The 21,771-nt window shown below is 46.8% G+C and overlaps 1 protein-coding gene across 1 annotated transcript; it reads left to right on the plus strand.

Moving 5' to 3' along the window:
• Positions 1-1,951: 1,951 nt before the first annotated feature.
• On the plus strand, positions 1,952-20,572 carry LOC102425051 (zinc finger protein 550-like). The gene is made up of 5 exons (XM_023759891.1): positions 1,952-2,260; positions 12,224-12,350; positions 14,787-14,882; positions 20,201-20,338; positions 20,412-20,572. The coding sequence occupies exons 1-5, from the start codon at positions 2,246-2,248 to the stop codon at positions 20,570-20,572; spliced, it is 537 nt and encodes a 178-aa protein (XP_023615659.1). The 5' UTR covers positions 1,952-2,245.
• Positions 20,573-21,771: the final 1,199 nt, after the last annotated feature.

Here is a 21,771-nt window from a genome sequence, read left to right on the forward strand (position 1 = left end):
TTGCTTGCACCATTGGCCTAGCTTTGGGAGCCCACCTATATGTCTGCCTCCTGAAATGAGACATGACTGTTTAACTGAACTGATTATACTCAAGACTGAGACTAATTTAATGTCATATGGGACAATCTATCAACTCAATTTCTGAAATGTGAAACTTCTCAGGAGGTTGAGGGTAGTTACCCCTTCAAGAGGACTGGAAAAGAGAATTACTCTGGCGTTTCAAATGGACAGGCTTGCTTAAGGCAAAGACAAACCTAAGGAAGTTATAGGCCTGGGGTGTGACTACCCACTGTGACCTGCCCCGTTAGGAATTTATGATCAGATCACCCTTTGAGGTTACTGTAATCACTGAGCTTATCAAATGTTACAATGTTATGGTCATAAGGAAACCCCTCTAATGGGTGAAATGATTATTGTGTGAAATGTTTGCTGTGTGGAGACCCCAATACTCTTGTTAACGTAAAAAAAACCATTGAAACCTGTAAAGAATTTTTGTGAGTTTATTTGAGCCAAACTGTCGACATATGCTGGGAAGCAGAACCTCAACAAATTGAGATAATGCTACGGCGAATGGCGGGGTTACATTTGTATTTATACATTTCAATCAAAGGAGGAACATAGGTGGGTTTCATGAAATTCATTGGTGACAGATTAAGGAGGAGGGATAAAGCAAAGCAGGGAAACCCCTGGGATTGGATAAAAAGTAAAATGATGGACACATACTTAGGTGGGTGCAGGAACAATTAACATGATAATGAAGGAATCTGTGATATCTGTCCTGGGGCCCAGCACATTTGGTTGTGCCCCAGGGGCTCCATAAAAAGGGAAGTCACAAGTTACCCAGACATTTCAAGGATATGTTATCATAGATGCAAAAAGACAGATAGGCTCAGTTACAGTAAAGGTTGACCTTGTCAGTGAAGATATCGGCTTAGGACATGACTACCCACTATAACCTGTTTGTAGTTAAATATTTAATTTTCAGACCATCTTTTGTGGTTATTTTAGGTCTCTGAGTTTGCTAGGCTGCCACGCAGGCCTCCCCTGAGCTTGTCAGGTTAGCATGTGGCTCCTTTCGTGTCCACACTCTGTAACTTCCAACATGTTATAAACATGGTGAACGCCCCACTATCTTGATGTAAACGCCCTAAGCCCTTAAAGTGTAAAGGCCCTGCTCCTAGCATAAGGCACACCCTCTGGCCCACACTGATAAGACACAAGGTGTTTGCTGCTGGCTATATAAGCGCCGGACCTTCCTGCCTGATAAGAGGAGGACTCCACCTCAATCCGGGAGACGAGCCTCTGACTGACTGCTCTGCTGTGCGAGCCTGAACCAACTGCGGCCGCCTGTCTCCGTCTTCGTCGTCTGTCTTTCGGTGTGCTTGGCTGAGTGGCCTTTGCCGGAGCCTAGGACCCACTAGGAATAGGTAAGTAAACCTTGTGTGATTGCATACTAATTCTGTCTTGTGTGTTCATGTGTTCCGGTTCGGCTCAACTGTCTAGACTAGACATTGAAGTACCAGGGGATAGGCCGTTAGTGCTGACCCCTGGTCACCTGCGTATGTCCCACTAAATCTAGGCAGATAATTAATTAATTGGGGCATAATTGGGACATCAGATTTACATTGTTCACAGTATGTATGTATTAAATTTGGTTATTTTCTCTTGTTAATCTATCTTTTATAGATTTGATTATTAGATCAGGAAAGAAAAAAAAACTTGAGGATAGGGGCAAGTTTCTTCCTTCCCATAGTGGCATATGAAGTCATGTGTCTTCTGTGATGGGTGGCAGATAAATCTGGGTGCTTCCCCTATAAGAAGATGCAAGCCTCATCCCCTTCCTACAAGCCACCTTTTCCCAGCGCCCCACCCAATCAGGTGGTGGTTCAGGAGATTGGAAAGAGCTCCCCCGGCCGGGCTGCGAGCAAGAGAGAAACTACATTACCCAGAAGTCTGGGCGCGGTGAGGATCCGACTACAGGGTATTCGGGACCTTGAAAGGGGCTGCGGTATTGTTGGGTGGGACTTCCGGCGGCACCGGCGATTTGGTTCTTCCAGCCTAGGGGTATGTGCACTCTGGCTCTCCAGGCTTTTCGGTACCTTGCAGAGAAGCACCGAAAGGGGAGGACAGCCACTCCGGCGCTAGCAGGACCTGGAGGAGGCTTCGCGAGCCCACGGGACCATCTCTGCCGTCGCCTCTCTTGGCTGTGCTCCGCACACGGACTTCCTTGTCGGTGCTAGTTCACATGGACCTGGCGCAGGTAAGTGCAGGGTGGCCCGGACCCCTGCCCACTCCTTCATTGTTGGAGCCCTGACGTGTATTAAATGCGGGAGTCCTCGCCTTCCCCTCGCTGCCGTTGGGTCTGGGTATCCCGGCATGGGGTCACTCACAGCCCATGGTGTGGACTCCAGGATGGGGTTTACATGGAGAGATTCTCATTTCTGGCAATCACCGGTTTGCCACGTGGAAGGAAGAAGTGCAGCTTCTCAGAATCTCCACGGTAGGCGCGACTCACGTGGACCTTCCCGCTGGGTGGAACGTAGGCTGCTGAATGCAGAGACCTCAGTGTGGATTCTGGGTGGCACCCATTCCAGGGTGTGACCTGCCTGAGCCACTCCTTATCCTTGGCCTATCTTATCTCAGGTATAAAATGGGAATGTTTACAGTTGTTCCCTCTTGGTTTCGGGAACTGGAAAGTGCACCTCTGTGTCTGTCCCCCAGCACTGCCCAGGGAGCATCATTCTGTACCCATTTGCCTGAGAGGTGCATCCCGGACCCGTGTTAATCTTAGGGCCTGACCTCAAGAAGAATCTGGCCATTGGGCCTTCCTGGGCTCTGGCCTTACACATAAATGATGAGTGGAGTAGGAGGTGGGTAGCCTGGAGGGAAAGGTGGGTGGAGAAAACGGCGTTTGGCACTGCTGCTCCTCTGCTAGTGCAAGGAAGATCATAGATCAGGCTGAGAGCTAGGGAAGCCTCCAAACTCACCTTTTGCAATTGCCATCTTGTCAGTGCAGTTGACTTGCCTGATTCACAGTAGTGAATCAGTTTACCTTTTAAGACATTCACATTTGAAAAGCAAATCCATTACATATTCAGTGTGGATGAAAAAGGGGCATTGCAATATATCTAACTAAAAGTGACCTCACGGGGTGATCTGATCATAAATTCCTAATTAGGTAGTCATAGCCCAGGCAATTACTTTCGTTAGTAAAAAAGTTTATCTTTGCCTTAAATAAGCCCGGTCCATTGTTCAGTTCTCTTTTCCAGACCTCTTAGAGGGATAACCACCCTCAAGGGATAGTTAATCTTCTTAACGATCCTGTACCTTGCTTTCTCCCACCTTCAGTTAATCTTTAAACTCCTTTTTTTCTTACTAAGATAACTAGAGGCCGGGTGCACAAAAATTTGTGCACTCTGGGGGGGGGGTCCCCTCAACCCGACCTGTGCCCTCTCCCAGTCTGGGACCCCTCAGGGGATGTCCACCTGCTGGCTTAGGCCTACTCCCTGGGGTATCGAGCCTAAGCTGGTAGTCAGACATCTCTCTGGCAGCCTGGGAGCCCTCGGGGGATGTCCACTTGCCAGCGGGGAGCAGGCCTAAACTGCAGTCGGACATCCTTAATGCTGCTGAGGAGGCGGGAGAGGTTCCCGCTACCACCGCTGTGCTGGCAGCCGTCAGCCTGGCTTGTGGCTGAGCAGAGCTCCCCCTGTGGGAGCACACTGACCACCAGGGGGCATCTCCTGCATTGAGCATCTGCCCCCTGGTGGTCAGTGTGTGTCATAGTGACCAGTCATTCCCAGTTGTTCTGCTGTTAGGGTCAATTTGCATATTACCCTTTTATTATATAGCACTAGAGGCCTGGTGCACAAAAATTTGCACCAGGCCTGCGCCCATTCACAGTCCAGGACCCCTTGGGGGATGTCCACCTGTCAACTTAGACCCACTCCCCGGGGGATCAGGCCTAAGCTTGCATCCTTCTGGCAGCCAGGGAGCCCTCGGGGGATGTCCGACTAAAGGCTAGGTGCCCAAGGGATCAGGTCTAAACCGTTAGTTGGACATTTTTAGTGCTGCCACGGAGGTGGGAGAGGCTCCTGCCACCACCACTGTGCTGGCCAGCCATGAGCCAGCTTCTGGCTGAGTGGCACTCCCCATATGGAAGTGCACCGACCACCAGGGGGCAGCTCCTGCATTGAGCATCTGCCCCCTGGTGGCCAGTGCGCATCATAGCAACCGGTCATTCTGCCGTTCAGTCAATGTGCATATTAGCCTTTTATTATTATTATATAGGATGTCCCTATTTCCCCCCTTTTGCCCCCTCTACCCAGCTCTTGCCCCCCACTTCCTTCTGGCCATCACCATACTGTTGTCTGTGTCCATGGGTTGTGCATATATTTTCTTTGGCTAATCCCTTCTTTAAATTCACTTCTTTAAATTTTTATTTTCAGATAAGTGCTTATAACTGCACTATTATATATTTTCTATTATGTCATTTATTTATTTTTTTAATATATTTTATTGTTTTTTTACAGAGAGGGAGAGAGAGGGAGAGAGAGTTAGAAACACCGATGAGAGAGAAACATCGATTAGCTGCCTCCGGCACATCTCCTACTGGGGATGTGCCCGCAACCAAGGTACATGCCCTTGACCGGAATCAAACCTGGGACCCTTCAGTCTGCAGGCCGATGCTCTATCCACTGAGCCAAACTGGTTTGGCTATTATGTCATTTAGAATTAAGATATTTTTTAATTGAACCCTTGTAAATTTTAGCACAATTTAATAAATTATGCTAGAAGCAATTAGGAGATTTTTCATGTAATGCAGATACATTTCAATTAATATTTTATTAATTTTTAATTTTTTAATATTTTAATTTGAAATAATCTCATACAGGTTAAAAAAAAACTATAAAATACTACAGCATATTATATGTACCCTTCACCCAATTTCTTAGGTGTTAATAATTTAAACATAACCATTATACAACTAACAAAATTTGGAATATATTTTTCTTATAATCTCTTTAATGTTACTTAATCCATTTACTTTGTTTTTGTTAATCTTCACCCAAGGATATTTTTCCATTGAATTTTAGAGAGAGTGAAGGGAAAGGGAGAGACACATTGATTGGTTGCCTCCTGTGCATGCTTTGATAGGGACTGGGGATCAAGCCAGCAACTGAGGTACATGCCCTTGACTGGAATCGAACCTGGGACCCTTCAGTCCAAGGGCTAATGCTCTATCCACTGAGCAAAACAGGCTGCAGCTTAATTCATTTACTTTTAATCTATATGTGTCTTTATATTTAAAGTGGGTTTTGTTTTTGATTCACCCTCATAATCTGTTTTGGCTTCTGGGGCTTCTGGGTCTGGCCTGCCTTGCCGACCTGCTGATCAGGTCCCGGGCCGCAAGGCGGGCCGGCTCCTGGGGCTTTTGGGGAAAGGCGGGGCCAGGCTTGCCCTGGATGGGGGCGAGCTGGCAGCTTGCGCTGTCCCGCCCTGCCCCGCCCTGCCTGCAGTATGCAAATTATCTGCCATCTTTGTGGTGGCTGATTTGCATATTGCACTGATTAGCCAATGGGAGACGTAGCAAAGGTACGGTCAATTACCATGTTTGTCTATTATTAGATAGGATAGGGGCCTGGTGCACGGGTGGGGGCCGGCTAGTTTGCCCTGAAGGGTGTCCCAGTCAGGGTAGGGGTCCCGCTGGGGTGCCTGGCCAGCCTGGATGAGGGGCTGATGGCTGTTTGCAGGCTGGCCAAGCCCCCCAGCAGGGACCCTCACCCCATGAGGGTGTGGCCAGCCTGGGTGAGGGGCTGAGGGCCGTTTTCAGGCTGCCCACAGCCCCTTCAGGGTTGGGGAGTCCCGCTGGGGTGCCTGGCCAGTCTGGGTGAGGTTTTCAGGCTGGCCACGCCCCCCGGTGACCCAGCTTTTCCTTTTTTTCTTTTTTTTCTTTTTCTGGGATTTATTTATCTTCTATAATTGAAACGTTGTAGCCTTGAGTGGAGCTCAGGTCCGGTTGGAAGCCCAGGCTCCCAGCCCCTCCTTGGTCGGAGGCCACAGCTGGCTGGAAGCAGGTATCTGAGATTTATTTATCTTCTGTAATTGAAACTTTGTAGCCTTGAGCGGAGCCGAGGGCCCGGCCAGGGCAGGTGGGAAGCTTGGCTTCCTCCATCGCCGGCGGCAACCCAAGCCTCCTGCTCGCTCCAGCTGCGTGGCCACCCGCCATCTTAGTTGGGTTAATTTGCATACTCGCTCCTGATTGGCTGGTGGGTGTGACTTGAGGGTAGTGGAGGGGTGGTTAATTTGCATGTTTCTCTTTTATTATATAGGATTTGTTTTATTTACCCTATTTTTCCAAAATGTAAATTACACTGTTGGAGTAAATTAAGCAAACTCCCTTTTTTAAAAAAATATACTTTTTAGCCTTAGCCAGTTTGGCTCAGTGGATAGAGTATCGGCCTGTGGATTGAAGGGTCCCAGGTTCGATTCTGGTCAAGAGCACACGCACAGGGTTGCGGGCTTGATCCCCAGTAGGGGGCGTGCAGAAGGCAGCCGATCAATGATTTTCTCTCATCATTGATGTTTCTATCTCTCCCTCTCCCTTCCTTGCTGAAATCAATAAAAATATATTTTTATTTATATATACATATATATATATATATATATATATATATATATACTTTTTATTGTTGATAGTATTATAGATATTTCCCCTTTTCTCTCCCTTTACTCCCATCCTCCCAGCCCCTACCCACCCTACTCTATTGCCTGTGTCTATGGGCTATGCCTATCTATCTACACTAATAAAAGAGAAACATGGTAATTAGCGTACGACCGCTACCCTTCCCATTGGCTAATCAGCATATCCTTATGCAAATTAACTGTCAGCCATGCACTGAAGCGAACAGGGAGGCTTGCTTGCTCCAGTGACTGCAGACTCCAACGTTCCCCGCCTGAGTTGCCGGCCTCTCAGCTGCAACTCTAAGCAACTATGTACTATGTTGCAAATATAGAAGCTAAACAAAACCCCAGAAACCGGCTTTCAGTCAGCCTGCCTTCAGCCAGCCTGACCGCAACATTGTATCAATGTTTTCAGCAGCTAGGCCTCAGAGCTAAAGCAGGCCCAGAATAGAAAAAGAAAAAAGAAAAAAAGGAGCAGTTGGGAGCTTCAGTCACCCGCCAACGTGAAAATGGCCCTCAGCCCCTCAGCCAGACTGGCCAGGCACCCCAGTGGGGACCCCCACCCTGATCCAGGACACCCTTCGGGGCAAACCAGCCAGCCCCTATCCGTGCACCAGGCCTCTATCCTATATAGTAAAAGGGTAATATGCCTCCCAGCACCGGGATCAGCGGAGCAGTGAGGCCTCCCGGCACCAGGATCAGTGTGACAGGGGGCAGCGCCCAAACCCCCTGATCGCCCTGTGGCTCTGTGTGTGACAGGGGGCGGGGCCCCAACCCCCTGATCAGCCCTGCTCTGTGCCTGATAGGGGGGAGCTCCCCAACCCCCTGATTGCCCTGCGGCTCTGTGTGTGACGGGGGCGGGGCCACAACCTCCCTATCCTCCCTGCTCTGTGTTTGACAGGGTAGAGCCATAACCTCTCCATCGGCCCTGCCTTGAGTGTGACAGTGGCGGCGCCCCAACCCCCTGATCGGCCCTGTTCTATGGGTGATAGAGTGTGGCGCCCCAACCCCCCTCCACGGGCCTTGCTCTATGTGTGACAGGGTAGAGCCATAACCTCCCCATTGGCCCTGCCCTGAGTGTGACAGGGTGCAGCGCCCCAACTCCCTGATCCGCCCTGCTCTGTGTGTGACAGGGGGCGGTGCTCCAACTCCCCTATCGGCCCTACTCTGTGAGTGACAGGGGGGAGCTCCTCAACCCCCTGATGGGCCCTGCTCTGTGAGTGACAGGGGGGAGCTCCTCAACCCCCTGATTGGCCCTGCTCTGTGCATGACAGGGGGCAGCGCCCCAACCCCCTGATTGGCCCTGCTCTGTGAGTGACAGGGGGCAGCGCCCCAACCCCCTGATCGACCCTGCTCTGTGCGTGACAGGGGTGGCGCCGCAACCTCCCCATCGACCCTGCCTTGAGTGTGACAGGGGGCAGTGCCCCAACCCCCCAATCGGCCCTACCCTGAGCGTGACTGAGGGTGGCATCGCAACCTCCCAATCCGCCCTGCTCTGTGCATGAGGGGGCGGTGCCCCAACTCCCCAATCGGCCCTGCTCTGAGCCTGACCAGGGGCTGCACCTAGGGATTGGGCATGCCCTCTGCCACCCGGAGCAGGCCTAAGCCAGCAGGTCGTTATCTCCCGAGGGGTCCCAGACTGCGAGAGGGCACAGGCCGGGCTGGGGGACCTCCCCCCCCCCCGAGTGCACAAATTTTTGTGCACCGGGCCTCTAGTATATATATAAAAGCCTAAGCGACCAAACAACTGGTTGCTATGACCCGTACTGACCAGTAGCTGCCCCCTGGTGGTCAGTGTGCTCCCACAGCAGAAGTGCCGCTCAGCTGACCGATGGGTGCCAGACACAGGGCTCACAGCTGGTGAGCGCTGCTGTGGCGGTGCGAGCCTTTCCCAATGGGGACTGACTGCAGCAGGATCGGGATGAGCGGGAGCGGCAGGCAGGAGCGGCAGGTGGCATTGGACTGCCAGTTTCGGCCAGATCCCCGCAGGCCACGCCAAGGGACCTCACCAGTGCATGAATCCATGCACCAGCCTCTAGTAAGCATATAAGTTCTTTGGTTTATCTCTTCTCATCTCCGTAACCCCACAGGGAGGTATGTCAGTTTGTTCCATGCCTCCATGCTTTGGGTCTTACTTTGTTGTCGATTCATTCTGTTCATTAGATTCTACAAATAAGTGAGGTCATGTAATATTTGTCTTTCTCAGATTGGCTTATTTCAATTAACATATTTTCCAGTTCCATCCATGCTGTCCCAAAGGGTAAGAGATCCCTTGTTTTATACCTGAATAGTATTCCATAGTGTAAATGTGCCACAGCTTTTTTATCCACTCATCTACTGATGGGCACTTGGGCTGTTTCCAAATCTCAGCTACTGTTAATAACACTGTTATGAACATAGGGGTGCATACATTCTTTCTGATTGTTTTTTTTGGGCATTTCTCCAAAGGGGACATACAGATGGCCAAGAGACATATGAAAAAATGCTCAGAGTCACTAATCATCAGAGAAATGCAAATTAAAGCCACAATGAGATATCACCTCACACATGTTAGAATGGCTACCATCAAAAAATCAACAGACAACAAATGCTGGCGAGGATATGGAAAAAAGGGAACACTAGTTCACTGCTGGTGGGAATGCAGACTGGTGCAGCCACTATGGAAAACAGTATGGAGTTTCCTCAAAAAATTAAAAATGGAACTCCCATTTGACCCAGCGATCCCACTTCTGGGAATATATCCTAAAAAACCCAAAACACCAATTAGAAGGAATATAAGCTCCCTCCTTAATTCCAAATGTATAAAAACTGCATCCAGAGAACATTTCATATCTTGCTTTCCAGCAATTGTCATCAGTTTTGGCTCAAATAAATTCTTACAAAAATTCTCTACAGGTTTGGATGTTTCTTATATAAACATCAGTAATGATGGTGTACCAGGGCTCTGTCTTTAGATGTAAACACACAACAGGTCCTGTATTGCTCTCTGGCATGGCACCATCTTTACTTTTGTCAAGACTTGTCGTATTTATTTGTCCTCCACATGATTCCCTTTCTTACTTCATTTCATGCTCCCTCCAATGTCCCCTCCTTGGAGAGGCCTTCCCCATTGACCCCATTTAAGTCATCTCAATTTGTTACCCTCATCCTGTTTTGTTTGTAGAATCCTTAGGGCCATTCGAAATAGTATTTTGCATTCCTTCTCCTCAGACCTGGAACAGTACAGGGCCTGTAATCAGTGCTCCATAAGTGGTTAATGAGTGAGTGACTCCTCTGGACGCTTCGACTCGCCTGCAAGGCCCTACTACATCCACCGCTGTCCCTTCCCCTTCAGTTCCCTCCTTCCCTTCCTCCTTGCTCATGGCTCTCCAGCTAAGCGGTCTTGAACATTCCAAGCTCTTTCCCATTTCCAGGCTTTTGCCCATGCAATTTCCTCAGCCTGGAAAACTGCCTCCAGATCGCTGCAGGGCTGCCTCTCTACTTCCTTCCCAGCTCTGTCCAGTGTCACCTCTTAGATGGGTCTTTCCTGGCTTTTCTGCTAGTTCTAGATAAAGTATCCCCATTCCCACTTGCCCATCTTCTGAAATCTTTGTGCACAGAATCTGGTACAGTTACAGAAGCAGAGATGGGGTTTAGTTGATTTTTCACCCGAGTATTCTGGGAGCAAAGAGAAAAAATAACTAAAACAAGCGAAGCAGCTGGCCTTCATTTAGCACTTGATCTGTGCTGAAGTGGAGCACCCTACCTCAGAGTTAGGTTCGTTTATCATCCCTGCTTTATAGGAGAGGAACTTCAGACCTGCCAAAGGTCACATAGCTAAATAGCCAAAAGTCAACACACCGTACACTGACCACCGGAACATGCATTCTCCTTTTTTTTAAAAAAAAAAAAAGTATTTTTATTCATTTCATAGAGGAAGGGAAAGGAAGAGAGAGATAGAATCATCAATGATGAGAATCACTGATCGGCCGCCTCCTGCACGCCCCACACTGGGGACCCAGGCATGTGCCCCTGACCAGAATAGAACCTAGGACCCTTCAGTATACAAGCCGATGCTCTATGCACTGAGCCAAGCCAGCCAGGGCGGAACGTATTTATTTATTTATTTATTTATTTATTTATTTTTGGAATGTGCATTGTTAATCACCTTTCCACCCACAGTGCACTGGGGGCCTAGAGATTACAACTAATGAAAACTTTGCAAAGCAGGAAGTGTCCCTTTGGCATGTGGACTTGGGAACAAGGGGCATGGCGGACCTTCCCGCCAGATGGAAGTGTATGTACAGGGCAGGGAATGTCTCTGAGATGTGCCTCAGGAGGGTGAGGTTGTGTGTGTTTTACAGATGTTCAAATTCTATCTGTGTTCCTGGGACATGTGACTCCAGGTGACTTGCTAGAGCTGCCTGAGCCTCATTGACTGCTGTGGAGATGATGATGGTGTTTGCATCATAGCTGTGGGTGGAGTAATGAAAGTAGGAAAAACACATAGAGCACTGACATGTGCTAGGCACTGCAGTTTGCCTCGTGAACATTTTTTCTTTAATTCTCACAACCACCTAGTGAGGTGGGAACTGTTACTGTGTTGATGCAGAAATTGAGGCTCAGGAAAATATGTTAACTTCCCCCAGATTGCAGATCAGGCAAGAATCATTCCCAGTAGACTGTTCAAAATCGGAATCTAGCTCCAGGGCGGGAACGTGTAATTGCTAGAATATGGCATGTGAAGCCCCACCATGGCGCAGGTATGTGGTAAGGACCAGCGAGGCTCAACTGCTGCTGCTTTTGTCATGATTGGTGCTTTGATCATTGTCATGTCCTCCCTGTTCCTCTTCATTCTCAAAGTGCTTGCCGTCTATGCCTCTCGGGCCATTCGGCCTTGCCACTGTCTTGTGTCTTTGGTGAATGGTTCCAGCGTAGAAAGCTTTTGTCTCTAACAGTCACATTTGGTCCACAGCAGTGTCTGAGTCCTTGGGACCTGGGACAGAGTGAGGTTCCTAGGAAGTGCTCGATGATACTGGCCTTGGGGCTTGTTATGCAAAGAGCTGAGGTGTGAGTCCTGCTTGCCAATTTCAAGGAAATTACTCAGAGGACTGGCTGTGAAAGACATGAATTTATGAGGACTTAGTGCATATTGGGGGTGGCCTGTCGGTGAAGTCTCCGCCACACACACAGGCTTTGGTAGTACAGGGTTACCTAGAGTCAGAAAATAGAGTCACAAATTGTGCATGCAGGGTGGACAGGTTCGTGTGCAAGCTGTGATGAAAACACCAGCTGTTTACAATCCAGGCTCACATCCGGCACAGGTTCTTTTTGGCCATTCCGTGACCGAGGAGCTGCCAGGCTTCCAGGGTCCCATAGTACACTTACAGATGGTCTTCATTGTATTCCCACAGGGTGGAGGGGGAGCTGGAGCTTGGGAAGGGGCTCATGTGCTCACATACCACTCAGGGCTCTATGGTCCTTTACAAACGACTGGGCATGAGGCTCTAATCTTATCTGACTGGCCCTGGGCCAACGAAGCTACCTCTGTTTGACTTTTCAGACATCAGTTACCTTCAAGGATGTGGCAGTGACCTTTACCCAGGACAAGTGGGAGCAGCTGGACCTTGCCCAGCGGACCCTATACAGGGAAGTGATGCTGGAAATCTGTAGGCTCCTGGTCTCTCTGGGTAAGGCCTCACTGCTCCTTTCTGTGGGGACCTACAGCCTCCTTCATCCCACCTTGTGTTCAGATTTCCACAAGACTCCCTCTCTCCCGCCCACAGCCCCAGTGTGTGTTGGTTTCATGTTCTCCTGTCTGTCTCCCTGTATCTTCTACAGGAAATTTTGGGCAAGAAATGTAGTTCTCTTCCGAATAGCTCAGACACCAAAGGAGAAGGATTTGTAGGAGGAAACATGGGTTTCTTTAACATCCAAGAGCAAGATGTGCAGTCCGGCATCATGAGAGTTAAAGCCAGAAAGTGGAAGGAATCTGATTAGGCCTTGCCCCGGGGACTTCTGTTCCTCACGTCTGTTTGTGGGTCTCAGCAGATTGGCTTCTTCTGCCACGGGGAGTTGGTGGCTAGAAATGGCCACTCCTGTCCTTGCTCTAAGAAGCCCCCAATTCCTTGTCTCTGCTTCTCTCTGTATATACTTTTTTTCGTTCTCTCTCTTCCTTTCCACTGGGCTGTCTCTGCACAGATGTCCCGAGCCCACACTTCCTTTACCTCTCAACCTGGACTTCAGCACAGGCTGGCTTAGACGGTCCCTTCTCCAGGTTCCCATGAGATGGAAGCTGAGTAGCCAAGCTTGATTGGTTCACAGCCCAGTCAGCAGGACCCATGAGTAATAGGATGTTGTTCAGAAATGAGTGAACCAGACAGCACACCCGGAGGTGTGAGTCCTACTGGTTATTGTTCTAAACAACAATTCATTTTAAAGGCTTCTTTGGCCCTGACCAGTTGCTCAGTAGTTAGAGCATCAGCCCTCAGACTGAAGGGTCTCGGGTTCGATTTCCGGTCAAGGGCACGTACCTCGGTTGCAGACTCAATCCCTGGCCTACATCAGGGCATGTTCGGGAGACAACCAATCCATGTGTCACTCTCACATCGATGTTTTTCTCTCTCCCCCCACTTCCTCCCTCCCTTCCAATCTCTCAAAAAATCAAAAGAAAAATATCCTCGGGTGAGAATTTAAAAAAAAATGCTTAAAAGGCTTCTTTGACCCCTGATGCCTACCTGTTTATCCCTTGTGTCCTGAAGTCTGGGCCATGATCCTCTCTTGGCATGGGAGATAATTTTAGGGGGTACAAACACAACAAATGGCATTGGTGAGCAATCGGAGAATGCCATTCCCTTTTTTTTCTTTCCTGCTTGCTGATGGTTTTAGGGCAGGGTGGGGAACCTTTTTTTTGCCAGGGGCCATTTTTATGATATTTATAACATCATTCAAGGGCCATACACAATTATCAACTTAAAAATTAGCCTACTCTAGGGGGTGAGAGTGGCCAGGGAGTAGTCGGTGGGAGAAAAAGGAGACATATATAATACTTTAAACAATAAAAAAATACATATATTTTTTTAACTAGCCTGCTATATTTGGTCAAACATTTAATTAACTCACCCCTAATGCCTTAGAAGGGCCAGACCAAATGATTTTGCGGGCCTTATATGGGCCAGATGTTCCCCACCCCTGGTTAAGGGAGAAAGTATTTTTTGCTGAGTCTTTTTTTGTTTGTTTTCTATTTTAGAGAGAGAGGAACAGAGAGAGAGAGAGACATCAGTTTCATTCATTGGTTGATTCTTGTATGTGCCCTGACCAGGGAGCGAACCCACAACCTTGGAGTAGGGGGACAATGCTCTAACCACCTGAGCTACCCGGCCAAGGCCGAGCTGAGTCTTTCTAAATGCCCCTTGACTATTGGTAATTTCCCTCTTCAACAGAGGAGACAGCCTCAGACTCACAGCCCTGAGCAGGCCCTAACTGGTTTGGCTCAGTGGATGGAGTGTTGGCCTGCGGACTGAAGGGTCCCAGGTTCGATTCTGGTCAAGGGCACATGCCATCGCCAGTGGGGGGTGTGCAGGAGGCAGCCAATCAATGATTCTCTCTCATCATTGATGTTTCTATCTCTCCCTCACCCTTCCTCACTTAATCAATAAAATATTTTTTTAAATAGCACTATTTTGATTTTCTTATAGTAACTTTCCATTTGTGGTGAATGAAACTAGTTTTTCAATTTCTCAAATTGACACAGGATTCCCTTTTTAAAGGCAGGTATTAAGATAAAATTAAAGTGGGCCAGTGTAAAGAAGAGCAGTCAGTAGCAGTGGTCATGCTGTTCTTTGAGCACTGGTGCAGGTGGGTCCTGTGACTACATCGGAACAATTTTGGGGATTCTCCAGGATGGAGTCAAGGGAGACGGATCGGCATAGACAGCCAGCACCACCTTATTCGGTGTTTAGGACCCAATGACGGTATTCTTGGCGTTGGTTCCCGGTTGCAGATCAACTTGGACAAGAGCAGCCTCACTCCAAGGTCTTCTCTATCCTGAAGTCCCAGACAGCACTGAGGCATTGCTTTTTGTCTTTGCTAAAATGTGTGTATCTTACTTCTTTCTCCACAAACAGGATACCCAGTCCCCAAATCAGAGCTTGTCCACCTATCGGAGCACAGGCAGGAGCTATGGATTGTGAAGAGAGGCCTCTCCCAAAGTGCCTGTGCAGGTGGGTGGCCGAGATGTAGGCAGTGGGTGTTGTGGCGGCCTAACTGTTGCCTCTGGAGCTCCGTGGGAAGCTCCTTGTTGCGGCCTCCTTGGGTGCCTGGGTGTCTTGGTGTCCTTCTGTCCTCCCTCCTCAACACATTCTGTACTGCCGCCAGATGAAGAACCTCTTCTGTCAGGTCAGAGTGAGGCTCTGGCTCCAATTGCTTGGCCTCATTTAGCTACGTTAGGCTCAGTTAATGCTCACTGCATAACAGATAACCTCCAAACTGTCAGTGGCTCAACACATGAAAAATACTTTTCTCAGTCATAACAGGGTCCATGTGGTCAGCCTGGGAGTTCATTCACACAGTTGTTCAGAGACCATGTGCCCGAACATGTGCCCTTTGTCATCCATATGTGGCTTCATGGTTACCCTGGCATCATTCTGCTGCAAAGGGCACACGAGAGGAAGGTAGAGTCCAGCTGCACACACGCATCACTTCACCTCGCATTCTGTTTGAGGACTCAGCGGTTCGCCCTCCCTCGGGATGTAGCAGGGAGGTAGGATTCGGCTGTGTGCCCCAGGAGAAGGCACATGGGTTTGGTTTACTCTGCCTACTCTTGAAAAAAGTAGAAATAGCCCTAACCGGTTTGGCTCAGTGGATAGAGCGTCGGCCTGCAGACTGAAAGGTACCAGGTTCGATTCCGGCCAAGGGCATGTACCTTGTTGCAGGAACATCCCCAGTACGGGGTGTGCAGGAGGCAGCTGATGTTTCTCACTCATCAATGATTCTAACTCTCTATCCCTCTCTCTTCCTCTCTGTAAAAAATCAATAAAATATATTTTTTAAAAAGTAGAAATAATTTCAAACTCATTGGGCTGTTTGAAGGTATAATCGTGAATGCATGAAAACGCTTAGCACCATGCCTAAGCTGTAGTTAGGAGCTCAAAAAAAGTCAGCTGTTAGGATCTTTCGTGTGATGATATCAATCACAAAGCGTAACATCTCACATGTCATTCTGGACTCAGAAGAAAAAGAGCCTACCTTACTATATCTGCCTGTAATCTGTTCCCACCCTTCTGCATCCATTCTTCCATCCTCCTGTTTGTCAGGCAGAAGCCATCCCTGGCTCCATTGGCTTCCTGCCCCTCTTTTACTGTAAAACCTCAAGGTGACATTTGAATCTGTCTGTCCTACATCTCGGCTGCTGAAGGCAGTTGGAGTCAGCGAATGTGTTGATTGGCACCAATGCAGAGCCATGGTCTCGCCCCTCTCCTGCTCAGCCTGCCAGTGAGTGTCTCTCACCAGCCTCCTCAGCCCAGCTGAGTCCCTTATTTTTCAATTATATTCCACATGTTCCATCAGATTCTTCATGCCTAGAAGGAAATCACGATCTTGCCCACTCCTCCATCCTCTACTTGCACTGATGGCCCTGTCACTCAGACAGTCGAGAAGGGGGAAACAACCTTGGCCGAACCCATAGCACTCTGCCTCCGTCCATCCAGCATCCAGCCATCCTCATCTTGCTATTTTGTTTTTCACATCAAGTGAATCCACTACCTCCATGAGCTCCACCACTAACATCCTAGGCTAAGCCCTCATCACCTACTGCCAGTGTGATGCCAGCACACTGCTAACTGGTCGGCCCACACCTGCTCTTGGTTTCTGATCAGCTGTCTCCTATACCAGCTCTCCCACCCACTCACCCACTGATCCAAACTGACCACTCCCTGAGCCACTGATGTCTCAGCATACAACCCACTTCATGTCCTGCTCTTGCTCCTCCACTGACAGATCCATCTGTCTGTCTCATACCTGTAGCTCCCATTCTCTACGGAAGAGATCTTGCCCCCTGCCGTGCCCACTTTCTGTGCCAGAGACTAACTCACATCTCCTGCCTTCCCTGGGACCTTACTTCACTTATTTTCTGTTTCTTTCTTTTTTCTTTTTCTTTTTTTTCAGTGAGGATGCGGGAGGGAGAGAGAGAAACATCAATGAGAGAGAATCATTGATCAGCTGCCTCCTTCATGCTCCACACTGGGGATCGTGCCTGCAACCCAGGATATGCCCAGACCAGGACTCGAACCCTGACCTCCTGATTCATAAGTTGATGCTCAACCATTGAGCCACACTGGCCAGGCTCTTTTCTATTTTTATCTACCTCTATTCAACAAAAACCCATGCTCAGGGTGCTTGCTTGGGGAAAATAAAACACACAAAACAGTCCTGGCTCCATGGCAGTTTCTAAATGTTGACTAATACATTTGTACAACCAAACTCTTGGAGGAGTTGTCTTATTCTTGGAAAAGTTGCCTACACTTGACTTCCTTAGCCCCACTCCTCTTATTTCTTCTAGTTTTTTACCTGCATCCAGCAATACGCACATATCTTAGAGCTCACTGGTGGATTTTTACATAGATACGAGCCCGAACAGCCCCCACCCAGGGCAGACACGCACAGTGCTTCCAGCCAGTCAGGAGGCTCTGCTGCTCCGTCCTGGAAAGGTCACTTATCTAGATTGTCACCATAGGTTCATCGTGACTGCTCTAGAATTATTGGAAATGGACCCCGACTATATATTCTAGTATGTCTGTGAGATTCATTCTTGTGGTTGCATATAGTTGAACTCTGTTCTTAATAACCTCGTTCTTTGACATGATTCATTCTAGCCTTCCTTCTTTGCTTATTTGCAACTTCTTTCTGTGACCATAAAAACCTGGCTTCCATTATCTACCATTTATTAACTTATTTTTTCAATTCCATTATACATGTGAAGTAGTCTCCCTGGGAAACAGATTACCAACTAGAGTATAATATTTACATACATATTTTGGATCCGTGATTGGGAATTCACGTTTGCAGAGATGATTTCACTTATATGTGCATTTTCCACTGTGTGGGTGGTGGGTACCCCTAAACCTCCCCATCCCCATGTTCAAGGGTAAACTGTAGTTATTTTTGTCTTTAGCCTTACAGTGTACTGTCAAAACACCATTTTCCAAAAGTACTTAGGTCAGCTTGGTTTTCCTCCACCTCCTTCACTGAGGTAGGGCCATACATACCGTTATAATTCACTCAAGTTCATTTGTCACAGTCTGCATTCCATTCTGGAATCCCCTGACATCCCGGGTGGTGGTGTTGTTGTTAATTTGAACACATTAATATTCACTCACTGTGATGTACAGTTCTTTGGGTTTTGAAAAATGCATAGAGGCATGTACTGTCCAGCCCAGTAAAATACAATATAGTTTCGTTATATACAAATGACCCTTGGCATCTCCTATATAGTCAACCACTCTCCCCTTCCCCATTCACTGGCATATAATCTGTGTTGTCTCCATAGTTCTCCTCTTTCCAAATGTTATGTGAATGGAATCTGTAACACTTTTGAATCTGGCTTTTTCACGTGCAAAATGCATTTATTTATTTATTTGGGGGGGGGAGATTTTTTATTTTTTTTATTATTGTCTAAAGTTTTACATATGTCTCCCTTTTCCCAAATTGACCCCCCACCCCCCCACTCCCCAGCCATTCCCACCTAATGGACACAGACACAGGCAGTGGGGCTTGCAAAATGCATTTAATATTCATCCACATCATTGAGTGAATCCACAGTTCATTCTTTTTTGTTTCCAAATAGTATCACAGTATATGGGTATGTACCAGTTTGTTTATCCATTCACCGTCCTGTCTGCTGTAATAATTCACATACAAGTTTTTGTGTAAACATAAGGTTTCAGTTCATTTAGGTATTGGATTGCTTGAACTTTTTAGGAACTTGACAAATTGCCTTCCAAAATGGCTATAGCATTTGGCATTCCCACCAGTAATGAGTGAGAATTCCTCATTCCATATCTTTACCAGCATTTGATATTGCCAGGATTTTTGGTTTGTGTGTGTGTGTGTGTGTGTGTGTGTGTGTGTGTGTGTTTAATGTTAGAGGTAACTCGTGGTTCTAATTTTTTTCTCTAATGACAAGTGATTGACAATGACATATGCTCACTTTTTATCCATATATTTTCTTTTGTGAATTTTTGTATATTTTCTTTTGTGAATTATCTGTTCAGATCTTCTGCTCATTTTGTAGTTGTTATTATTTTCTTATATTTGAGCTCTAAGTATTCTCTATTCTAGATATGAGTTCTTTATTGTGATTTGCAAATATTTTATTTCAATCTGTGGCTTGTATTTTCATTCATTTATTTATTTTTAAATATATTTTTTATTGATTTCTGAGAGGATGGGAGAGGGAGAGAGAGATAGAAACATCCATGATGAGAGAGAATCTTCAATCGGCTACCTCCTGCCCGCCCTCTATTGGGGATCCGCAACCTGGGCATATGCCCTTGACCAGAATCAAACCTGGGACCCTTCAGTCCACAGGCTGACGCACTATCCACTGAGCAAAATTAGCCAGGGATGTATTTTCATTCTTTTAACAATAGAGCAAACATTTTTAATTTTGGTAAAGCTCAATTTACTACTAAAGCTGAATTTTTCCTTTCAACAATTGTGCTTTTCTTTTCATATCAAAATATTTATTGCCAAACACTGGTCTCACAGATTTTCTCCTTTGTGTTTCTTTAAAAATTTTATGTTTTTATATTTAAGTCTATGATCCATTTTGTGTTATTTTTTCTATAAGATGTGAGGTGTGTGTCAAGGTATGTTTCTTACCCCGTGTAAACACCCAGAGCCATTTGTTGAAAAGACTATCTCCCTATTGAACTGACTATGCATCTTTCAAAAAGGAGTTTACTATGTTTGAGAGTAATATTTCTAGGCTCTTTGTTCTGTTTCACTGATCTATGTGTGTGTTTACTTTTGCCAACACCACAGTTTTGATTACTATAACTTCATAGTTGGTTTTAAATTGGGTAAGGTGTATTCTCTGACTTTGTTCTTTTTCTGAATTATTTTGTCAATGCAATAGCCTTTGCCTTTTCACATACATTTTATATATCTTCAAAAGGAACTTGATGGAATTTTTATTGGGATTGTGTTTAATCTAAAGAATTAGGGAGAGTTGATACCTTTTTTAAAATATATATTTTTTTCTTTGTTCTGTAATCCCAGTAAGATTCTAAAATATATATATATTTATTGATATCAGAGAAGAAGGGAGAAGTAGAAAGATATAGAAACATCAATAATGAGAGAGAATCATTGATTGGCCACCTCCTGTACGCTCCATACTGGGGATTGAGCCCACCACCTGGGCATGTGCCCTGATCAGGAATCAAACTATGACTTCCTGGTTCATAGGTCGACACTCAACAACTGAGCATGTACTGCATACTCCAACCCATGACCATAGAATATCTTTCCATTTATTTAGATACCCGTGACCTGTCGCGGGAAATCGTGCGAGACCCGGGATCACTCCACCCCCACTCCCCGCGCCATGGGACTGCCCTGAGTCCTGGAGTCCTGCCCCACGTGGCCAGCGCACCACGGGACGGCCCCAAGTCCTGGAGTGCCGCCCCAATGCCCCGCCTCTGGGCCGCGTGCAGCAGCTGCCAGACCCAGCCCCCGTGGCACGCACGCAGGGCTGCGGAAACCCTGGCAGAAGCTGCACAAAGCGGCCACCGGAAGCCCCGCGTCCCCACAGGGCCACAGGGACCCCGGCAGAAGCTGCATGGAGCAGCCGCTGACCCCGCCCCTGCTGCCCCGCCTCCACTGTGCACATCGCCATTTTGTGATGGCATGAGGGTCAATCTGCATATTACCTCTTTATTATATGGGATGCTCTGATTTTTTTCACCAACATTTTGTGGTTTTCAGCATATAAACTCTGCACATATGATTACATTTATACTTAGTCTTTTTTAAAATCATGAATGGATGTTGAGTTTTACTTACTGATTTTTCTGTCTGCTGATGTGATCATATAGTTTTCCTTTTTAGTCTTTTTTTTTTTTTAAGAATCCAGAACCCAGAGTTTTTTGTTTGTTTTTTTCAGAGAAAAGGGAGAGAGAGGAAGTGAAAAAGAGGAGAGAGAAACATCTATCAGTTGCTTCCCACACACTCCCAACCCAGGATCAAACCCCCCAACCCGAGTTTGTACCCTGACCAGGAATCAAACAGCTACCTTCTGGTGTTCGTCTGGATGCTTAAACCAACTGACCCACACCAGCCAGGGCCCTAAGTCTTTTAATAGGGTCAGTTACAAGGATTTATTTTTAAATGGTGAACCAGCCTTTTATTCCTGCATGGACTTTCCGTTCTTTTTTACATTTGGGATTCAGTTTGTTAATATATCATTCTGTATTTTTGTGTCTATGATCTTGAGAGATGTTAGTTTATAGTTTTAATAATATCTGGTTTTGGTTTTAGTATTAAGGTAATGATGACCTCATAAAATGAGATGGGGAGTATTTCATCCTCTTGTTTTCTGGAAGAGCTTATATAGAATTGGTATTAGATATTTGTTATTATTTCTTCCTTAAATATTTTGTAGAATTTAGCAGTAAATCATCTGGCCCTATAATTGTGTCCCTTTACTCTTCCACATTAGATCTAGAATTATCTTTTTGAGTTCTCTGAAAAAGGCTGTTGTGAATTTATCTAGGGTTTATTGAATTAATAGATTCATTGAGGAAGAATGAACACTTATATTTTTAACATTTCCATTCTCATAATGCCTCTAATTAAGTGTTTAAAATTTTCACTATCCAGATTATGTCTTTTTTTTTAATCTTTATTTTTGAAAGTATTACATATGTCCCCCATTCTCCCCCATTGACCTCTTCTAGCTGTTTTGTGTCTTTTAACTTGCCTGTTTCTCTGGCACAGCTGACCCCACCTGCCCCTTAGACTGTGCTCACTTCTGCCTTGTAAACCTTGTCAGGGGATAGCAGTGACTGTGCTCACTGCACCCAAGTCAGAGTCCTGGGCATCTGCCTGCCC

Source organism: Myotis lucifugus, unplaced genomic scaffold, assembly GCF_000147115.1.
Source record: "Myotis lucifugus unplaced genomic scaffold, Myoluc2.0 scaffold_164, whole genome shotgun sequence".
Taxonomy (NCBI): Eukaryota; Metazoa; Chordata; class Mammalia; order Chiroptera; family Vespertilionidae; genus Myotis; species Myotis lucifugus.